At 41.1% G+C, this 17230-nt stretch overlaps 1 protein-coding gene across 3 annotated transcripts; it reads left to right on the top strand.

Moving 5' to 3' along the window:
* The first annotated feature begins 335 nt into the window (after positions 1–335).
* On the top strand, positions 336–16944 carry LOC311103940 (dual specificity mitogen-activated protein kinase kinase 4-like). Of its 3 annotated transcripts, XM_084145572.1 has the most exons (13): positions 336–694; positions 1942–1977; positions 5004–5036; positions 6979–7081; positions 8265–8436; positions 8843–8962; positions 9120–9239; positions 9340–9391; positions 9563–9690; positions 14422–14499; positions 14674–14822; positions 15160–15205; positions 15435–16944. In XM_084145572.1, exons 1-13 carry the CDS (start codon positions 550–552, stop codon positions 15546–15548), a joined length of 1296 nt encoding a protein of 431 aa, XP_084001698.1. In that variant the 5' UTR covers positions 336–549; the 3' UTR covers positions 15549–16944. The 3 variants fall into 3 exon arrangements, with proteins under 3 accessions (XP_084001698.1, XP_084001699.1, XP_084001700.1); XM_084145573.1 differs by lacking the exon at positions 5004–5036; XM_084145574.1 differs by lacking the exons at positions 1942–1977; positions 5004–5036 and having other exon boundaries at positions 456–694.
* The last annotated feature ends 286 nt before the right edge of the window (positions 16945–17230 follow it).

Genomic DNA, 17230 nt, shown 5'->3' with positions numbered 1-17230 from the left:
AACTGGCGGTATGGTAATCTGAGCCTAGATTTGTGTTCCTCGAACTCCGTCCACACACACACGCAGCAGCTTCGCGGTGGAAACTGTGGGTGTTCACGTTCGCAAGTGACATTTGGTCAGCTGACTGAGTCTTTACCAGAGACTGAAGAGGAAGCGAGACACCCCACTTGCTGTTTTGTCTGTTTTTTTTCTGGTTCAATGAAACTAAGTAGACCAGACCAAGCTGCTATTGCATTGGTGTCTATGACACACCCAGTTAAGTAAGCCGGAACTTACCTTTTTTTTCTCAATGGTAAAGTGCCAGACTGGACGGTCTTCATTTATCCACCATCTTTGGTCTCGACTCTAGGTGTGTAATGGAAAGGTGGTTACTGGACTGTCAAACACTGTCCCAATTTCTTGCTGCCTGTTGGTAGTTACAGTCTTGTTCGGTAGCGCTCTACATCCACCACGCGCCTTTGAGTCGAAGGAGTCTAGCCAGTTTGATTATTCTCTAGTCTAGTTTGGTACGGGTGAAGTTGCTCTCTGCATTGCAGCCTAGTGCTGCTGATGGAATTCAAACACATAACAATGGCGACTTCCAGCCCCAACAACACAACATCTACCAGCCACAACAGCAATAACGCAGGATCTACAGGCACACATCAACATCAATCCCAATCGCAACACATAACAACAATGAGCAGTATGCAAGGTAAGGATTGTAAAATACCAGCTTGTTAGCTAACGTTAGTGCTAGATCTTTTTTTGTGAGTGGTGTTAACGGGAGCAACCTAATGACTATGCTTACTAACTAGCTAGCTATATTGGCTAGCTAGCTCTCTACTAACTAACAGATAACTTGCTTCAGTTTTATTCACACACTACTACAAGTCAGTTAACTAGCTTGGTGTCTACAGTTAACTAGCTACCGTCAAAATCAGTTGCCCCCACACCCAAAACATTGTCTTCTAATCAAATAACGGGTTCTGATTTTGTTGTTGTTGAAATAAGTAACACCAAAACAACGTTAACTAGCCACATAGCTACCGTATGTTAGCTAGTGCATAGTTGTTAGCTAACGTTACCTAACTAGCGAGCTAAGGTTGGCTAACAAGCGGCATTGCTAACTGGCCTTCTTAAATAACGAGCTAGAATATAGGAAGGCTTGTCATGATTGATCTGGATGTGGTCATGTGTTGCTTACTGTCTTTCAATGTAAAGCCAGGTTACCTCTAACTAACTAATATTAGCTAGCTATAATATGTTGCAGTTCTAAAAACAAGATCATGTTGGGAGGTTTTTTCCCCCCTCCAGACTGTTCATGTAGTTCACTGTTAAAGGGATACTTAGGATCAATCCCTTTATCTACTTCCCCAGAGTCAGATCAACTCATGAATACCATTTTTGTCTCTGCATCCAGTATGAAATTGAAGGAAGTTGAGGTAGTTTCGCGAGGCAATGCTAACTAGCGTTGGTCGCAATGACAGGAAATTCATGGTATCTACTAGCATGCTACTGTAGCAGTTACCGCATAGAATTCCAGTCATTGCGCTAACATTTTACATTTTAGTCATTTAGCAGACGCTCTTATCCAGAGCGACATACAGTGAGTGCATACATTTTCATACTGCCCCCCCACAACCCTGGCGTTGCAAGCGCCATGCTCTACCAACTGAGCTACAGGGGACTAACGCTAGTTATCATTGGATGCAGGGACATACATTTACAAATTGTATCCATGAGTTGATCTGACTCTGGGGAAGTAGATACATGGCTTCATTACCAAAATCCCGAAGTTTCCTAGGCCAGGCAGCTACAGTAATGTTAGCTCAGTGAAACTTGTGCCTGAGCATCTCTTACATTTCAAATACATCCACCAGCAGAAATCTGTTCAATTTCCACCCAATGCATAATTAGCTAGCTATGTTTTTACAAACAATATTTTATTTTAATTTACAGAATCCAACACCTGCTGGAGATGTCAGAGTGAAACAGGTAGCTAACGTTACTGTCAATATTACAGATTTTATAAAGATAATATATATACATTTTTGTTGATGCTTTACCAATAACTGTCATAGGTCGTTAGTTACTTTTGGATCTGGTTCTATACTTTTGCATGCCACTCTGAATCCAGGTAATACATGAAAGAAACATCTGTTATGGTCCTCTTCTGTCAGTGTCAAAGTATTGAAATTACATTTGTGATATTTTTCTTCCCTTTCCATAATGCTACTAACTTCCCATAACCCTCCTGACTTGATGCTGATCGACGGTGAGCTGTCCCAAAAATAATTTATTCAATTGTCATTGTCTCTCCCTGCCAGGAACATTTTGTGGATGCATTTAATTTTCTCTCGCACCCCTCTATTTTTATTTCTCCATTTGTAGGTTGTTATTTTTATAGGTCTACCACGATTAGCTCCACTGAATCTAACTGATCTAGGCCAAGTCATACCAAAGTTCTCGTGGTTGTTTCTGGCTATATGTGTGTGCATGTAGATGCATTACCCCCCCCCCCCCCCCCCCCCCTGTTTACCAGTTCACTGATGCGAGGGCAAGTTATAAAAGTTCAGTAGTTCACTCAGCAGAAAATAATTTTAGTCTGTCATGAGGCCATAGCCACACTTGTTTACACAGACATTTCAAAGTGCAGTGTTACATTTGGCAGTTTCTTTAAAAGTATAACAGAACACGACCTTCCAGATTGTAGTAATAAATATGTTTTTAACTTTTCAGTTATTGGTTGGTTTCTCTTGTAAAAGTGCATACAACATGAATGCAATTGGGTCTGTGGAATGTACCATTATAGCCTAAAGCATACAGTGGGGGAAAAAAGTATTTAGTCAGCCACCAATTGTGCAAGTTCTCCCACTTAAAAAGATGAGAGGCATGTAATTTTCATCATAGGTACACATCAACTATGACAGACAAATTGAGGAGAAAAAATCCAGAAAATCACATTGTAGGATTTTTAATGAATTTATTTGCAAATTATGGTGGAAAATAAGTATTTGGTCACCTACAAACAAGCAAGATTTCTGGCTCTCACAGACCTGTAACTTCTTCTTTAAGAGGCTCCTGTGTCCTCCACTCGTTACCTGTATTAATGGCACCTGTTTGAACTTGTTATCAGTATAAAAGACACCTGTCCACAACCTCAAACAGTCACACTCCAAACTCCACTATGGCCAAGACCAAAGAGCTGTCAAAGGACACCAGAAACAAAATTGTAGACCTGCACCAGGCTGGGAAGACTGAATCTGCAATAGGTAAGCAGCTTGGTTTGAAGAAATCAACTGTGGGAGCAATTATTAGGAAATGGAAGACATACAAGACCACTGATAATTTCCCTCGATCTGGGGCTCCACGCAAGATCTCACCCCGTGGGGTCAAAATGATCACAAGAACGGTGAGCAAAAATCCCAGAACCACACGGGGGGACCTAGTGAATGACCTGCAGAGAGCTGGGACCAAAGTAACAAAGCCTACCATCAGTAACACACTACGCCGCCAGGGACTCAAATCCTGCAGTGCCAGACGTTTCCCCCTGCTTAAGCCAGTACATGTCCAGGCCCGTCTGAAGTTTGCTAGAGTGCATTTGGATGATCCAGAAGAGGATTGGGAGAATGTCATATGGTCAGATGAAACCAAAATATAACTTTTTGGTAAAAACTCAACTCATCGTGTTTGGAGGACAAAGAATGCTGAGTTGCATCCAAAGAACACCATACCTACTGTGAAGCATGGGGGTGGAAACATCATGCTTTGGGGCTGTTTTTCTGCAAAGTGACCAGGACGACTGATCCGTGTAAAGGAAAGAATGAATGGGGCCTTGTATCGTGTGATTTTGAGTGAAAACCTCCTTCCATCAACAAGGGCATTGAAGATGAAACGTTGCTGGGTCTTTCAGCATGACAATGATCCCAAACACACCGCCCGGGCAACGAAGGAGTGGCTTCGTAAGAAGCATTTCAAGGTCCTGGAGTGGCCTAGCCAGTCTCCAGATCTCAACCCCATAGAAAATCTTTGGAGGGAGTTGAAAGTCCGTGTTGCCCAGCGACAGCCCCAAAACATCACTGCTCTAGAGGAGATCTGCATGGAGGAATGGGCCAAAATACCAGCAACAGTGTGTGAAAACCTTGTGAAGACTTACAGAAAACGTTTGACCTGTGTCATTGCCAACAAAGGGTATATAACAAAGTATTGAGAAACTTTTGTTATTGACCAAATACTTATTTTCCACCATAATTTGCAAATAAATTCATTAAAAATCCTACAATGTGATTTTCTGGATTTTTTTCCCTAATTTTGTCTGTCATAGTTGACGTGTACCTATGATGAAAATTACAGGCCTCTCTCATCTTTTTAAGTGGGAGAACTTGCACAATTGGTGGCTGACTAAATACTTTTTTCCCCCACTGTAGATAAGACAAGTGCAAGTGAGGTAGTTAGCACCAGGGACTATTCAGCCAGTTGTCTGTTCAAATTGCATCATTTGGGGGGGCTTACGCAAAGGAGCTTTTACATCTTCAAACTAAGTACATTTATGATTATTAACTCTTAACATGCGATATTGATAACAAGGCTGCTGCCATTTCAGCTGATAACATCTGATAAGTAGCCTAATTCTTTAGTTAAGTATTGCATGTAGGTTAGGCCTAGATAAAATATTTATTCAATTGGCCTAGTTGGTCATGTTTTAGTGTGTGTAGTTGTTGTCCACCCTTGGTATCAAACTGTGATTCGTAGACTTTTCCAGGAATTAAGCCTCATTTAGCAAAATCAAGTTGATTGAGACTTAAAATAGTTGTCAGTCAAGGTGGTGACGGGTGTTGGGAAACAGTGCTGCATCGTTGCCTGGTCTAAAAACCGAAGCTGAGAAGAACAGTATTTGTTCACCAGGTTTCTTAATAGAACTTTGTTGTTTTTTGTTTATCCAAATGAATATATTAAGTCGGTCAAACAGTAGCCTAAAAAAGGTGAAATATGAAAAAGATATGTTCTCTTCTCACCTCTAGGGTTTCAGATAAACCTGTCTGGAGCTCCCCCAAGTAAGCCAAACCTCTTTTGCTACAGTACCAACAGTTCTCAACCCTTTGTTTCCACCTGACGGTCTGATATGGGGGAGTCTGTCCTCTTTTCTCAACTAATCCAAGTGAAGTGTTGTTGGGGTCTAGTAGGTTTGTGCCGGTTTTGACAGTTTAGGCTAATAGTTGAGGCTAAACATTGATTATCCTAGCTGAGTTAAAGAGTGCAGCTTGTGTTGGTCTGTGTTTTAAGACACTTGGTCATAATATTTTAGTGATGCAAAGCAAGTAAATGAGACTTGTCCAACTGTGAGTCGTATTGATTTCAGTTTTCAGTTGTTTCCAAAAAAACAATAGTTGGCGGTAACCATCCTATATGTTTTATCTTACTATTAGTTATCACCAAACAATTTAGTTTCATCATTTTCATTTACCAAGACGTTCCAATCCATATTCGGATCATCCATCATCGACACAAGCCTAGGGCTAAGAGCTGCCATTAGCATTGGTGTGTATAGATTCACACTTTGGCTTTCAACTGGTCTTCACCACTGTTCGGTTCGGCCTGAACCGATGACCTTCTACACAAAATAGCACTATGCTGGAACTTTATTTTATCTTGACAGAAGTGTAGTCCTTTTGCTTTTGTGTTTTTAATAAACATTGTAATGGAAGCTCTACATTTTTAGTTTTAGCACTTTTAGTCAGCTTGCTACTAACAAGCAAAACTAGCTAGTAATGCTTGTGGTTTTGTCACATTGTTTTTCAAACCAGTTTTGTTTTTGAACACGCCAGTGATTTTTGGCATGAGCTGTTCTTAAACAAACACTTGCCCATTGAGACATGGAGACACTAGTATAATTTCCAGTGGCGTATGCCATTTTATTGGAGTTTGAGTAAACACATTCGTGTGGTGTTTTGGATGGAGAGAACAGAATGCATCCTTCATTTCAAGGTGAACTCGGAACAGTTTTCCTTGGGAAGCTCCTTCTCCTCTGGCAAGATAGATTTTTCAGACTGCAGTGTAGGCTGTTTTACTCTTATGTATGGTTTAGAGCCACAAGTCACATTTTGTATTATCAAAGATCCAGTTCTGTCAGATCCATGCTTTTGTTGAGTCAGAATCTCATTACACAATGTTGTCCTGTTTCACAGTCTGACTCTGGGTAGTAGCCTAGTTGAAATAAAAAAACGAAGCAAGAAATTGTCTGGTTAATTGAAATTCTCACCTACTCCCTCATTATTGCTTAAATTACCAAGCAAAATCTACTAAAACATGATAGGTGAGTGTTGGATTGTAGGTAAGCCTCCATCCTGAATAGCCATGGTATGGGATGTGAGCTAGTACTAGGCTATGGTTTAGAGCAGGTGTCTACTGAGAAGTGTATGCCTCTGCATCAACTCCAGTGAACCGGTCAAATTATACCTACCATCTGCAATGAGTCACATGTATAACCAGGACATGCCTTGTAAAAATACCTCCAGGGGATTTCTGTTCCTGGCCACTGAGGCTTAGCATAAACATGGTTTGATTGAGTACCTGTTATTAGATCTACTTGTGATTCATTTGAATTCGGTCAAGACCCGATTGTTTTGTTGACTATCCCATATAGTTCAGTATAGGTAGTATCAGCTAAAATCCCAAACTCAGTATCTATAGAAGAAATCTATATTCTCGCAGAGAAATATAAAGAGGGATGCCTTTGGTAAGAAGCAGGTCATTACTCTTACAGGCTTCGTCCCTAGATTTGGATTGCATGACTTCAGTAAATTTACTTGAATAATCTTGATACATTTACCTGTCTCCCCATTGCTTTAATGGTCTCTCATTCTGTGGTATGATATCTATTTGTTTTCATGTTGTTTTTGAGTGTGTTGGTGTTGTTTTCTGGTCCTTGTCTGGCTCTACCCCTGCCATAGATGTCTTGTGTGCAATCTGACATAATATCTGCCTCTTCCCGATCAGGTAAACGCAAAGCACTGAAGTTAAATTTTGCCAATCCCCCGATCAAACCAACAACCAGATTCACTCTGAATACAGCAGGACCCCCATTCCAGAACCCGCACATGTAAGTTGACCTCCAAACTTTGCAATGGATGTGGTTTTCTGAAGATGTACAAGATGTACATGAAGCGGAATTTGCATTAGCCACAATGCAAACTCCTGCATAATGAATTGTTATGACTCTGCCCTCTAGTCTACAGTCTGCTGAGACTCTTCATCTCCAAAAGCCACACATTGTCAATGTAACATTCAGTACTGTATAGGTACCCAGGCAATCTGTCAAAGACAGGCTAAGTGAGGTTGGAATGATTTGCTGTTGTATTTCTATCTCCACCTGCTCATGGAAAACAGAGAGTAACTGAATGTAGCCTCAAGTACCTGTTTGGGCAACACCATTGTAGTGAATATGAATAAGCCCTGTGTCTTTGCCGTGTAATTAGATGATAAATAAAACATGAGCCTGCTAAGTTACCCTGGACAAGCAAATGACTGATGCTGGATAATGCAAACTGATCAAACGGATGCCAGCTAACCATCCTTTTTCAGGTGCAGTATTAGATATACTGAACAAAAATATAAACGCAACATGTAAAGTGTTGGTCCCATGTTTCATGAGCTGAAATGAGGAGTATTTCTGTCTGTAATAAAGCCCTTTTGTGGGGAAAAACTCATTGTGATTGGGTGGGCCTGGCTACTCAGTGGGTGGGCCTGGCTCTGCCCAGTCATGGGAATCCATAGATTAGGGCCTAATTTATTTATTTCAATTGACTGATTTTCCTTACATTTTTATTTTTATTTTTTAGTCATTTAGCAGACGCTCTTATCCAGAGCGACTTACAGTTAGTGAGTGCATACATTATTATTTTTTCATACTGGCCCCCCGTGGGAATCGAACCCACAACCCTGGCGTTGCAAACGCCATGCTTTACATCCCTGCCGGCCATTCCCTCCCCTACCCTGGACGACGCTGGGCCAATTGTGCGCCGCCCCATGGGTCTCCCGTTCGCGGCCGGCTACGACAGAGCCTGGATTCGAACCAGGATCTCTAGTGGCACAGCTAGCACTGCGATGCAGTGCCTTAGACCACTGCGCCACTCGGGAGACTCACATGAACTGTAACTCAGCAAAATCTTTGAAATTGTTGCATGTTGCGGTAACATTTTTGTTCAGTATATGATTGAGGTGAAATTAGCTCAACTAGCAAAGATTGTGTTTCTTATCTGTCTCCCACCTATTTCTGTGGCCAGAGAGAGGCTGCGGACGCATAGTATTGAGTCGTCAGGGAAGTTGAAGACCGCCGGCGGTGATTGTGACTTCACGGCTGAGGACCTCAAGGACCTGGGGGAGATTGGGCGGGGCGCTTACGGCTCTGTCAACAAGATGGTGCACAAGCCCAGCAACCAGATAATGGCTGTCAAGGTGACTGCCCTCACTGACCTCTTATTGACTAAACTACAGGAAGTGTTCAGGGCAAGATTTATACCGGCTCATCACTACTAAAGGCTATATTGTGAAATGAACACTGAGTAATCGTCATAATCACCAAAGGGTAACTGACTCCAATTGCAGGATATTGTAACATGTTGCTCATGGTAAACTTCCAACAGTGAAGGCTTTTGAGGGGAGGAAGGCTCGTAATAATGGCTGGAACAGAGTAAATGGAAACCATGTGTTTGATGTTGTTGATACCTTTCCACTTATTCCACCCCAACCATTACCATGTGCCCGTCCTCCCCAATTAAGGTGCCACCAACCTCCTGTGACTTCCAACCATGGTCACAATTGAAAGCAACATGCATCTGATTGCCATGTGTGTCTCCCACAGAGGATTAGGTCAACGGTTGATGAGAAAGAACAGAAGCAGCTGCTGATGGACCTGGATGTGGTCATGAGGAGTAGTGACTGTCTCTACATAGTCCAGTTTTACGGGGCTCTTTTCAGAGAGGTGACCGTGCAAGTTTTTCACTTCTTTGTTTTGTCGATTTGATTTCTCTATACAGTAAATGCATTGGATGTAAATCAGTCGTTCTGTGTAGTTAGCAATAAGCAGTTTATTGTCTTCACGTGGGTATGTTATGTCTTGTGATTCTTTTCTTTTTCAGGGGGACTGTTGGATATGTATGGAACTTATGTCTACCTCGTTCGACAAATTCTACAAATATGTATATTGTGCTTTAGATGATGTGATTCCAGAGGAAATATTAGGCAAAATAACATTAGCTGTAAGTTTATGCATTATCTCCTTACCTAATTTACACAGATTTGACAGGAATGGTACATATTTCTATGTATTAATTTAGTTGCTATGTGTTTTCATTACAGACTGTGAAAGCACTTAACCACTTAAAAGAATACTTGAAAATAATTCACAGAGGTAAGACGACTCCAGAATGGAGGCCTTGTTCTTTACTTCCTCATTTGAGATGTGTATTTCCGTTATTACCTCACAATGCTCTATTTACTGTACCACAACAGAAGTGGCACTTCCTTTATCCAGAACTCTTAGCCTAGCTTTGTTATCTCTTCTATACGTTTCTCCTCTCAGACATCAAGCCATCCAACATCCTCCTGGACAGGAATGGCAACATTAAGCTTTGTGATTTTGGCATCAGTGGCCAGCTGGTGGACTCCATCGCCAAAACCAGAGATGCAGGGTGCAGACCATACATGGCAGTAAGTGATATATGGGGATTTCGGTGCAATTTCATTAATGGCTGAAAGACATGTGCAAGATGTACAACTAAGGCTCTTTCTAAGAATACATTTCACTTTCACACCATCCAGTACATAATTAGCATTCAATTGTTTTCGTACTTAGAGTAACTGTTGGTGGTGATCGCCAGTTGTAAGGAGACAACACTACTGTTATTGAGGGGAGGCAGGTAGTCTAGCAGTTAAGAGTGTTGGGCCAGTAACCGAAAGGTCGCTGGTTCGAATTCCCGAGCCGGCAAGGTGGAAAAATCTGTCATTCTGCCCTTGAGCAAGGCAGTTAACCCCCAACAACAACTGCTCCCCGGGCGCCGATGACGTGGACTCAATTTAAGGCAGCCCCCGCACCTCTCTGATTCCCATTTCCCTATTGTTGATAGTGGCATTGTTAGTGATATAATTATGGTCGCTACTGATATCTGTGCTTGTTGTCTCGTTCCTATTCTGGACTAGCTGCAGAGTAACCTCATGCCGTGTGTGTGTGTGACATAGTTGAAGTCATCTAGTGGAATGAGCTCATCGTGTCGTCATCACAGGGTTTATTTTCTGCCGGGGGCGGGGGTATTGCTGATGGGAGAAGGGAGCCCCGGCCCCTCCAGTTTCCATTCTAAATTTGGCACACCTCTGCCACGTGTCTACCGGAAGGCCAAGGAAGGGCTGGGTTACTTCATTCATGTCTGTCAGAATAAAGCAGTTTGGGTTGGTGCTCCCACAGCTGTGAGCTCACAGTGCAGGAATCCAAGCCACATGGCTCCAGTTTCCTGTTTCCAATAGAAAAATGGCAGCCCTGCTGGGTGCTTCTTGGCCACCCCATTGCTAATTGCTTTAGCACAATTTTTGTCTCTGTTTGGTCTAGGTATTAGAGAGGGATTGATTTCACTTCAATAGAATATTATGTACTACACTACAATTAAGTAGGCTTGATTTGGTTCATGGTATGTGGTTTAGGTGACAGTCTGGCTCTGTTCCTCTCTGGTTGTTATGATTTAGTTCATTTAGCTGGCAAGTGGCCACATGTCTGGAATATTTATTATATTGGAATATGCTCACTAATACACTGTAGTCAGCTTACTGTTGCTACTACCATTATGTACCAAAGCAAACTGTCTCTTAAATCAGCAGTTCAGTTTTTTAAATTAGGAAATACTTTACATAATTGAAAGCAATTACACATCCAAATTAAATCTGCACCGATGTTGTTTTGAGTTGATAATATACACTGAGTGTACAAAACATTAAGAACACCTTCCTAATATTGAGTTGCACCCCCCCACCTTTTGCCCTCATAACAGCCTCAATTTGTCATGGCATGTACTCTACAAGGTGTCAAAAGCGTTCCACAGGGATGCTGGGTTTGCCCATGTTGACTCCAATGCTTCTCACAGTTGTCAAGTTGGCTGGATGACCTTTGGGTGGTGGACCATTCTTGATACACACTGTTAACTGTTGAGCGTGAAAAACCCAGCAGCGTTGCAATTCTTGACACAAACCGGCGCGCCTGCCACCTACTACCATACCCCGTTCAAAGACACTTAAATATTTTGTTTTTCCCATTCACCCTTTGAATGGCACACATACACAATCCATGTCTCAATTGTCTCAAGGCTTTAAAATCCTTCTTTAACCTGTCTCCTCCCCTTCATCTACACTGATTGAAGTGGATTTAACAAGTGACATCAATAAGGGATCATTGCTTTCACCTGGTCAGTCTCATGGAAAGAGCAGGTGTTCTTAATATTTTGTGCACTCAGTGTAGTAGGTCTGAGTAGCTGGGTTGTTTTGAGTTAATAACAGGTCTGAGGAGCTGTGAACTGTGTCCTAGGTGAGAGCTGGGCAGCCAGATGTTTTTCAGTCTTGGCAGATGTGAGCTGGTGCTGTAGCCACTATGCCATAAAACACATCAGTGCAGCAGTCAGAGCAGTCTGTCCCACTGCTGTGTGGGTGACATCATCATCTAATTCTGGTGCATGAATGAATGGGCCAGAGGAGAGGAGGTGCTCCCTCCACTCAGCAGCATGGCTGGTAGAAGTCTGCTGCTGATGACCTTGGCACTGTTTGGAACCACTGCATTGCCTTGTCTTGTTTATGTCTGGAGGTGAGGTCATACATGAAGTAACTGGCTGAGGTGGTTAGTATGTAAGGCATGTAGAACCAGGCAATGAGGACATGGACAGGGTTTTCAGTAGGGCTGTCCCAGACTAAAAAAGATCAGTCGACCAAGATTAGTATTTTATTTCGACCATTCTATTGGACTAAATTTGTTTGATTAAAATCAACTATATGTACTGAGCTTGTCTGGTGCTTTAAGCACAGTTTGATTAAATAATTAAGACACACAAATGACTAGAGGGAGCCAGTGATCAAGATGGCCTAACCAGAAGAACAAAACCTGTTCCCGACCCTCCTCCCGCTGCTGCTGGCCTTGGTGGATTCTGCGTGTGTAGCATAGGTGGTGAGCTCTGCAAACGTGTCCACTCTGACAATGAGAATGGTAAACAACTATAATTATAATAATATATTGAATACATTAACAGAAATTACCCTAACCAAACATAGTAGATTCGACATTATGGGAATTAATGGTAAATGTAGGCTACTACTGGTGATGTGTAATGGGGAATTGATAGACACTAATAATTAAAGGGCAAACAATTCACACAATTAAGTTATGAAACAATGAACACGCACGAAATGGTAGGAGGGCGCGCATTCTGGAGAGAGACGTGCCTTGTGCATCTTACTAAAGATTATGGATATACTGACAAGGTACAAAAAAAACGCACCTGCTGGCGGGAGACAGATTTTCCGCCGAGTTGGGCCTCTCTTCCTCTCTGATCGTAGCCACACTCCCCGGGGATTCTTCTAGGACCGTGTCAGCCCCGCGTCCTCCTCAATGGATTAGTCCACTCAGACAGGCGCAAATCATACAGGTGTGCCATAAAATAAATAAATACGTATTTGCGACTGCGCTACTAAAAACATCTTGGTCGACCAACAGCCTATCAACTAAACAATCGACCAGTTGACTAAATGGGGTCAGCCCTTATGTGTATGTTGTATTCTGTTGAATAGACAGAATTGAGTGCCTATGATAATTAATGCACTCAATAATACAGTCCTCACCATATGTATTTGGACAGTGAATCTATTCACTAGTGATGTTTAGGTTTGATACCGGAGCTCCGAGGCAAATCGCTAAGCAGCTAACTTCGAAGCAGTGTGCGGATGCGAGAAGTATGTCATCCATGATGTCCGAACATCGTTTGATCATGTGCTTTTTCAAACCGTGTGTCGCAAAATGCGAGATCCCACTGGGTTCCGGTGCTTTCTTCAAATCTAAGCTGCTTTCAAACACCGACTTCTACTGTACATCGTACTTCCAACTGTAGTTTTGTACATGTAGTTTCACCTTAAAGTAGCTTAGGAGGTAGAGTAGGGAAATATGGAACATACAGTGACGGGAGGGTATGAGGTCGAATACATTTACATTTTACATTTTAGTCATTTAGCAGACGCTCTTATCCAGAGCGACTTACAGTTAGTGAATACATATTTTTTTATACTGGCCCCCCGTGGGAATTGAACCCACAACCCTGGCGTTGCAAACGCCATGCTCTATCAACTGAGCTACATCCCTGCCGGCCATTCCCTCCCCTACCCTGGACGACGCTGGGCCAATTGTGCGCCGCCCATGAGTCTCCCGAATACCATTGAAGACACTATTTAGAAAATTATTTTATGTGAAATCACACTTTCTGCACTGTTGTTCAAATAATTTGTTTTATTTTGTATAATATAAGTTTCTGTCTTAAGCATCCCAAATAATGCCATAGATTCCGTTTTTGAAAAATTGTAAACTTGAAGGGCAATAAAGGGAAGTATGATGTAAGATGTGAACCTGGTATTCCAACTGATCATAGGCTACTAAATCCAACGATTTACCGTTGTGGCACAGAATTTTGATGAAAACAGTGGAGAAATAAATATTATCTGATAATCACACTGCTATTTATTGCAGACCAGCAGATGTCACTAATGAACATTGTGAACAGATAATGAAGCTCTGAGTAATGAACAGTTTTTCGGCACAATTTGGTGAGGGCACCGAAGCCTTCAGAAAGCCTTGGTTTCCCATCACTACTATTCACCATTCACTTACAATTGAACAAGACCTGACCTAAAAGTTAAAACACAACCAAAACAAACTGCAAATGCATCCAAAGCGTTTATAAAGTTACAAGCTTGATGCAGTTATTGTGTGAAAATGAAATGGAACCAAAAACGAACCTTTTTAGATTACTGTGAATTTGTCCAAATACTTGTGATTTCTTCAAATGGGGGAAGTAGATACATAAAGTGCTTTTATTTCTAAAGGATAAAACAGATACGTATGAAAATACACTCATATATGCTGTTATTTTATACCCTCGCTTCATAGTCATAATTTGATTCAAATCCAAAATACTGGAGTATAGAGCCAAAATAAGATGAGCTTCACTGTCCAAATGCATATGGTGAGGACTGTATACTGTATACACACTTGAGTGTCTCACAAGTCTCCATTTGGATTGTTTTGCCAAGTTGTCTATTTTGAACATTATTTTATTTGTACTTAATTTTAGTTTTTCTCTTTAAAGGCCCATATATGATATCACTATGATGAATTGTAAAATGTTTTCCATGTCTCGTCCACAGCCTGAGAGAATAGACCCCAGTGCCTCCAGACAAGGCTATGACGTCCGATCAGACGTATGGAGTTTGGGGATCACACTGGTGGGTCCTCAACCCTCTTGTCCACTTTGTCTTTAACATTCAAAAAGCTATTTGAAGATACACTGAATGTTAAAACCACAAGATAGTATATTCTTCTTAAAGTGTTTTTGTAATATTGTAAATCTTTCAAAGTAACTGTAGACTCACCATGTTGTCTTTGTGTTTTTTTTGCAGTATGAGCTGGCGACCGGACGGTTTCCCTACCCAAAGTGGAACAGTGTGTTTGACCAGTTGACACAGGTGGTGAAGGGAGAACCTCCACAGCTTACCAACTCAGAAGACAGGCAGTTCTCCCCCAAATTCATCAACTTTGTCAATCTGTGGTAAAGGACAAAGAGACAGCTTCTGCTGGCACTGCTTCAATGTTATTTTCATGGTGATATAATATAAGTTGAAGTACATTGAATCACTGCAGAGCAATATTGTCAATGTAAACTACTGCATGCTTTTGCAGTATTCACCAACAAATAACAAAAATATGGTGAATTACACAAGGTAATACCTCTGCATTTTTTGCATGAGACATCCTCTGGATTTGATGTCCCCCTGGTGGACAAAACATGTAATGTCTCAGTTTTAAGCGTCTCAAAGAGAACCATGATGTAGTTTAGTGTATTGCAGAGCAGAATTGTAATTATTTATTCGCTTTCCCCCCTTTAGCCTTACAAAGGATGAGTCAAAAAGGCCAAAGTACAAAGAGCTTCTGGTAAGTATGTACATCCTGTGTGACTCAGTTGGTAGAGAATGGCACTTGCAGTTCTAGGTTCAATTCCCACGGTACGGGGGGAAGGTATGAAAATGTATGCATACGAGCGTCTGCTAAATGACTAAATATTAATTAATGTAATTGTATTACATGCAGAGATATACTTATCACCTCTACATATTATTACATGTTAAAACATGCTCCTTCTGTTTCTGTCTCTTCAATACAGAAACATGCTTTCATACTGATGTATGAGGAGCGCTCAGTGGATGTTGCCAGTTACGTCTGCAGAATCCTGGATCAGATGCCTACTTCTCCCAGCTCCCCCATGTACGTCGACTGACTGTAGAACAAGTAGAAACGGAAGCCTGGAACAACAACAACAAAACAATGGCCTAAAGATTTTCTTCATCCCATACTGCAGTGTTAAACTAAGACAGGAAATGGACAAACTAAAACACCACGTGTACTAAGACTGGTGTTCAGTCACGTCTGTATGATATCAACATTCACACACTTCTCTATCTCTCCTACACAAACACACTTACATGTAAGTACACTAGTAACTGAATGAATATACCATGGTCTTGGTTCATCTCGATGTGAGACGTCATCTCTAATGTGGATACAGTACGGTGATTTAAAATCTGGAAATGTATTTATAGTGTTTAATCACATGTGGAATATATGATTTGGAGATACTGGAATCATGCTCTTTGTGAATCTTCCCACCTCTTCCATGTATGTGACTTTAAGCATTGTGTTTGGTATCTTAAATGAAACATTGCTTCTTAGGGTGTAAAGCAATTTAAAAGGTAACAGCATTGATGGACAGGATCATGTGGCCTCCATCCAATGTTGTGAGGGTGCTGCCGTCACTGAGCAATGGTCTTTGTGCTGATATATAAATAAAAAGAGAGAAATAAATAATTGTGCTTTGAGAGACATTTAGTTACTCTGCATCTATGTGAGCTCAGGTTAATCCATTCTGATGTAGGAAGGCAAGCATCCACACAAACAAACACACTCACTGGCTCTCTCAGCCATGGCATATGCAACACTTTCTCTTTAAAAGCTAAGCTGTATGTATGTATGGTGCTGTTGATCTGTAATTATTCATAATGCCATCTTGTATCCCTGTATAGAGCCACACATTTATCTGTAATGAAATTGCCTACTGTTCTGATTACAGCTGGATGTTGCTACCGTTCTAATGCACCTGACCGGCCCCTAATGATTTCAGCTGATATGCCAGTATTTGTTTCTTAAATGCATTGCACCTGAACGGTGTTCTGACTGTGATTGATTGACTCCTATAATATTCACAATGTACACAGAATCTAGAGGTTTCATACACAGTGTAGTTCACTTTTTTGGGGGGGATTACTGGATATAATGGAAACTTAGTTGACTGCTGGTAAAATACTGGTACAGTAGTAAACTATTTATTTATTATTAAATTGGCTGGATATCATTGCATACAACATGCATTCAAATGTTTGCAGTTTTACTGTAGAACATTACAATTAGAATATCTTGCTGGGCAGAATGTGTAAAATCTTTAATGACCTGAGGATATTAAAATAAGCTTATGAAATATAAGGATGATGATTTAATTTTAATGATGTATCACATTTTTTATTTTATCTTTCATCTATCTGAAAATAAGAGTGTACATTTTGAGCTTGGTGTCACAGAAAAATGTAAGAACTATCCAACAAATAAAACATGTACAGGGATTTGCCTTATTAGTGTTCATGCAGAGTAACTCTGGCAAGTGGCAATGGAGCATTTTGAAACACATTATGTAAGACCTTATTTACTAGTTTGCTCTATCGCTTTTGTAATCAATGATTTAGTCCATTCCTTCAGGTCAGGATAATTGCTGCACAATAAGGGAAAGTGATGGCCTGTAAGTCTGAAAGCACAATATGAAGAAACATTTAAATATGAAAAAGATTGATATGCAAAGAAATAGCAATGTCAATATTGCATTAATTAATAGCTTATTTCAGGGGTCATGGG

Source organism: Coregonus lavaretus, assembly GCF_964263955.1.
Source record: "Coregonus lavaretus genome assembly, chromosome: 28".
Taxonomy (NCBI): Eukaryota; Metazoa; Chordata; class Actinopteri; order Salmoniformes; family Salmonidae; genus Coregonus; species Coregonus lavaretus.
The sequence above is the reverse complement of the archived record's forward strand: the minus strand, read 5'-3'. Positions and strand labels throughout refer to the sequence as shown.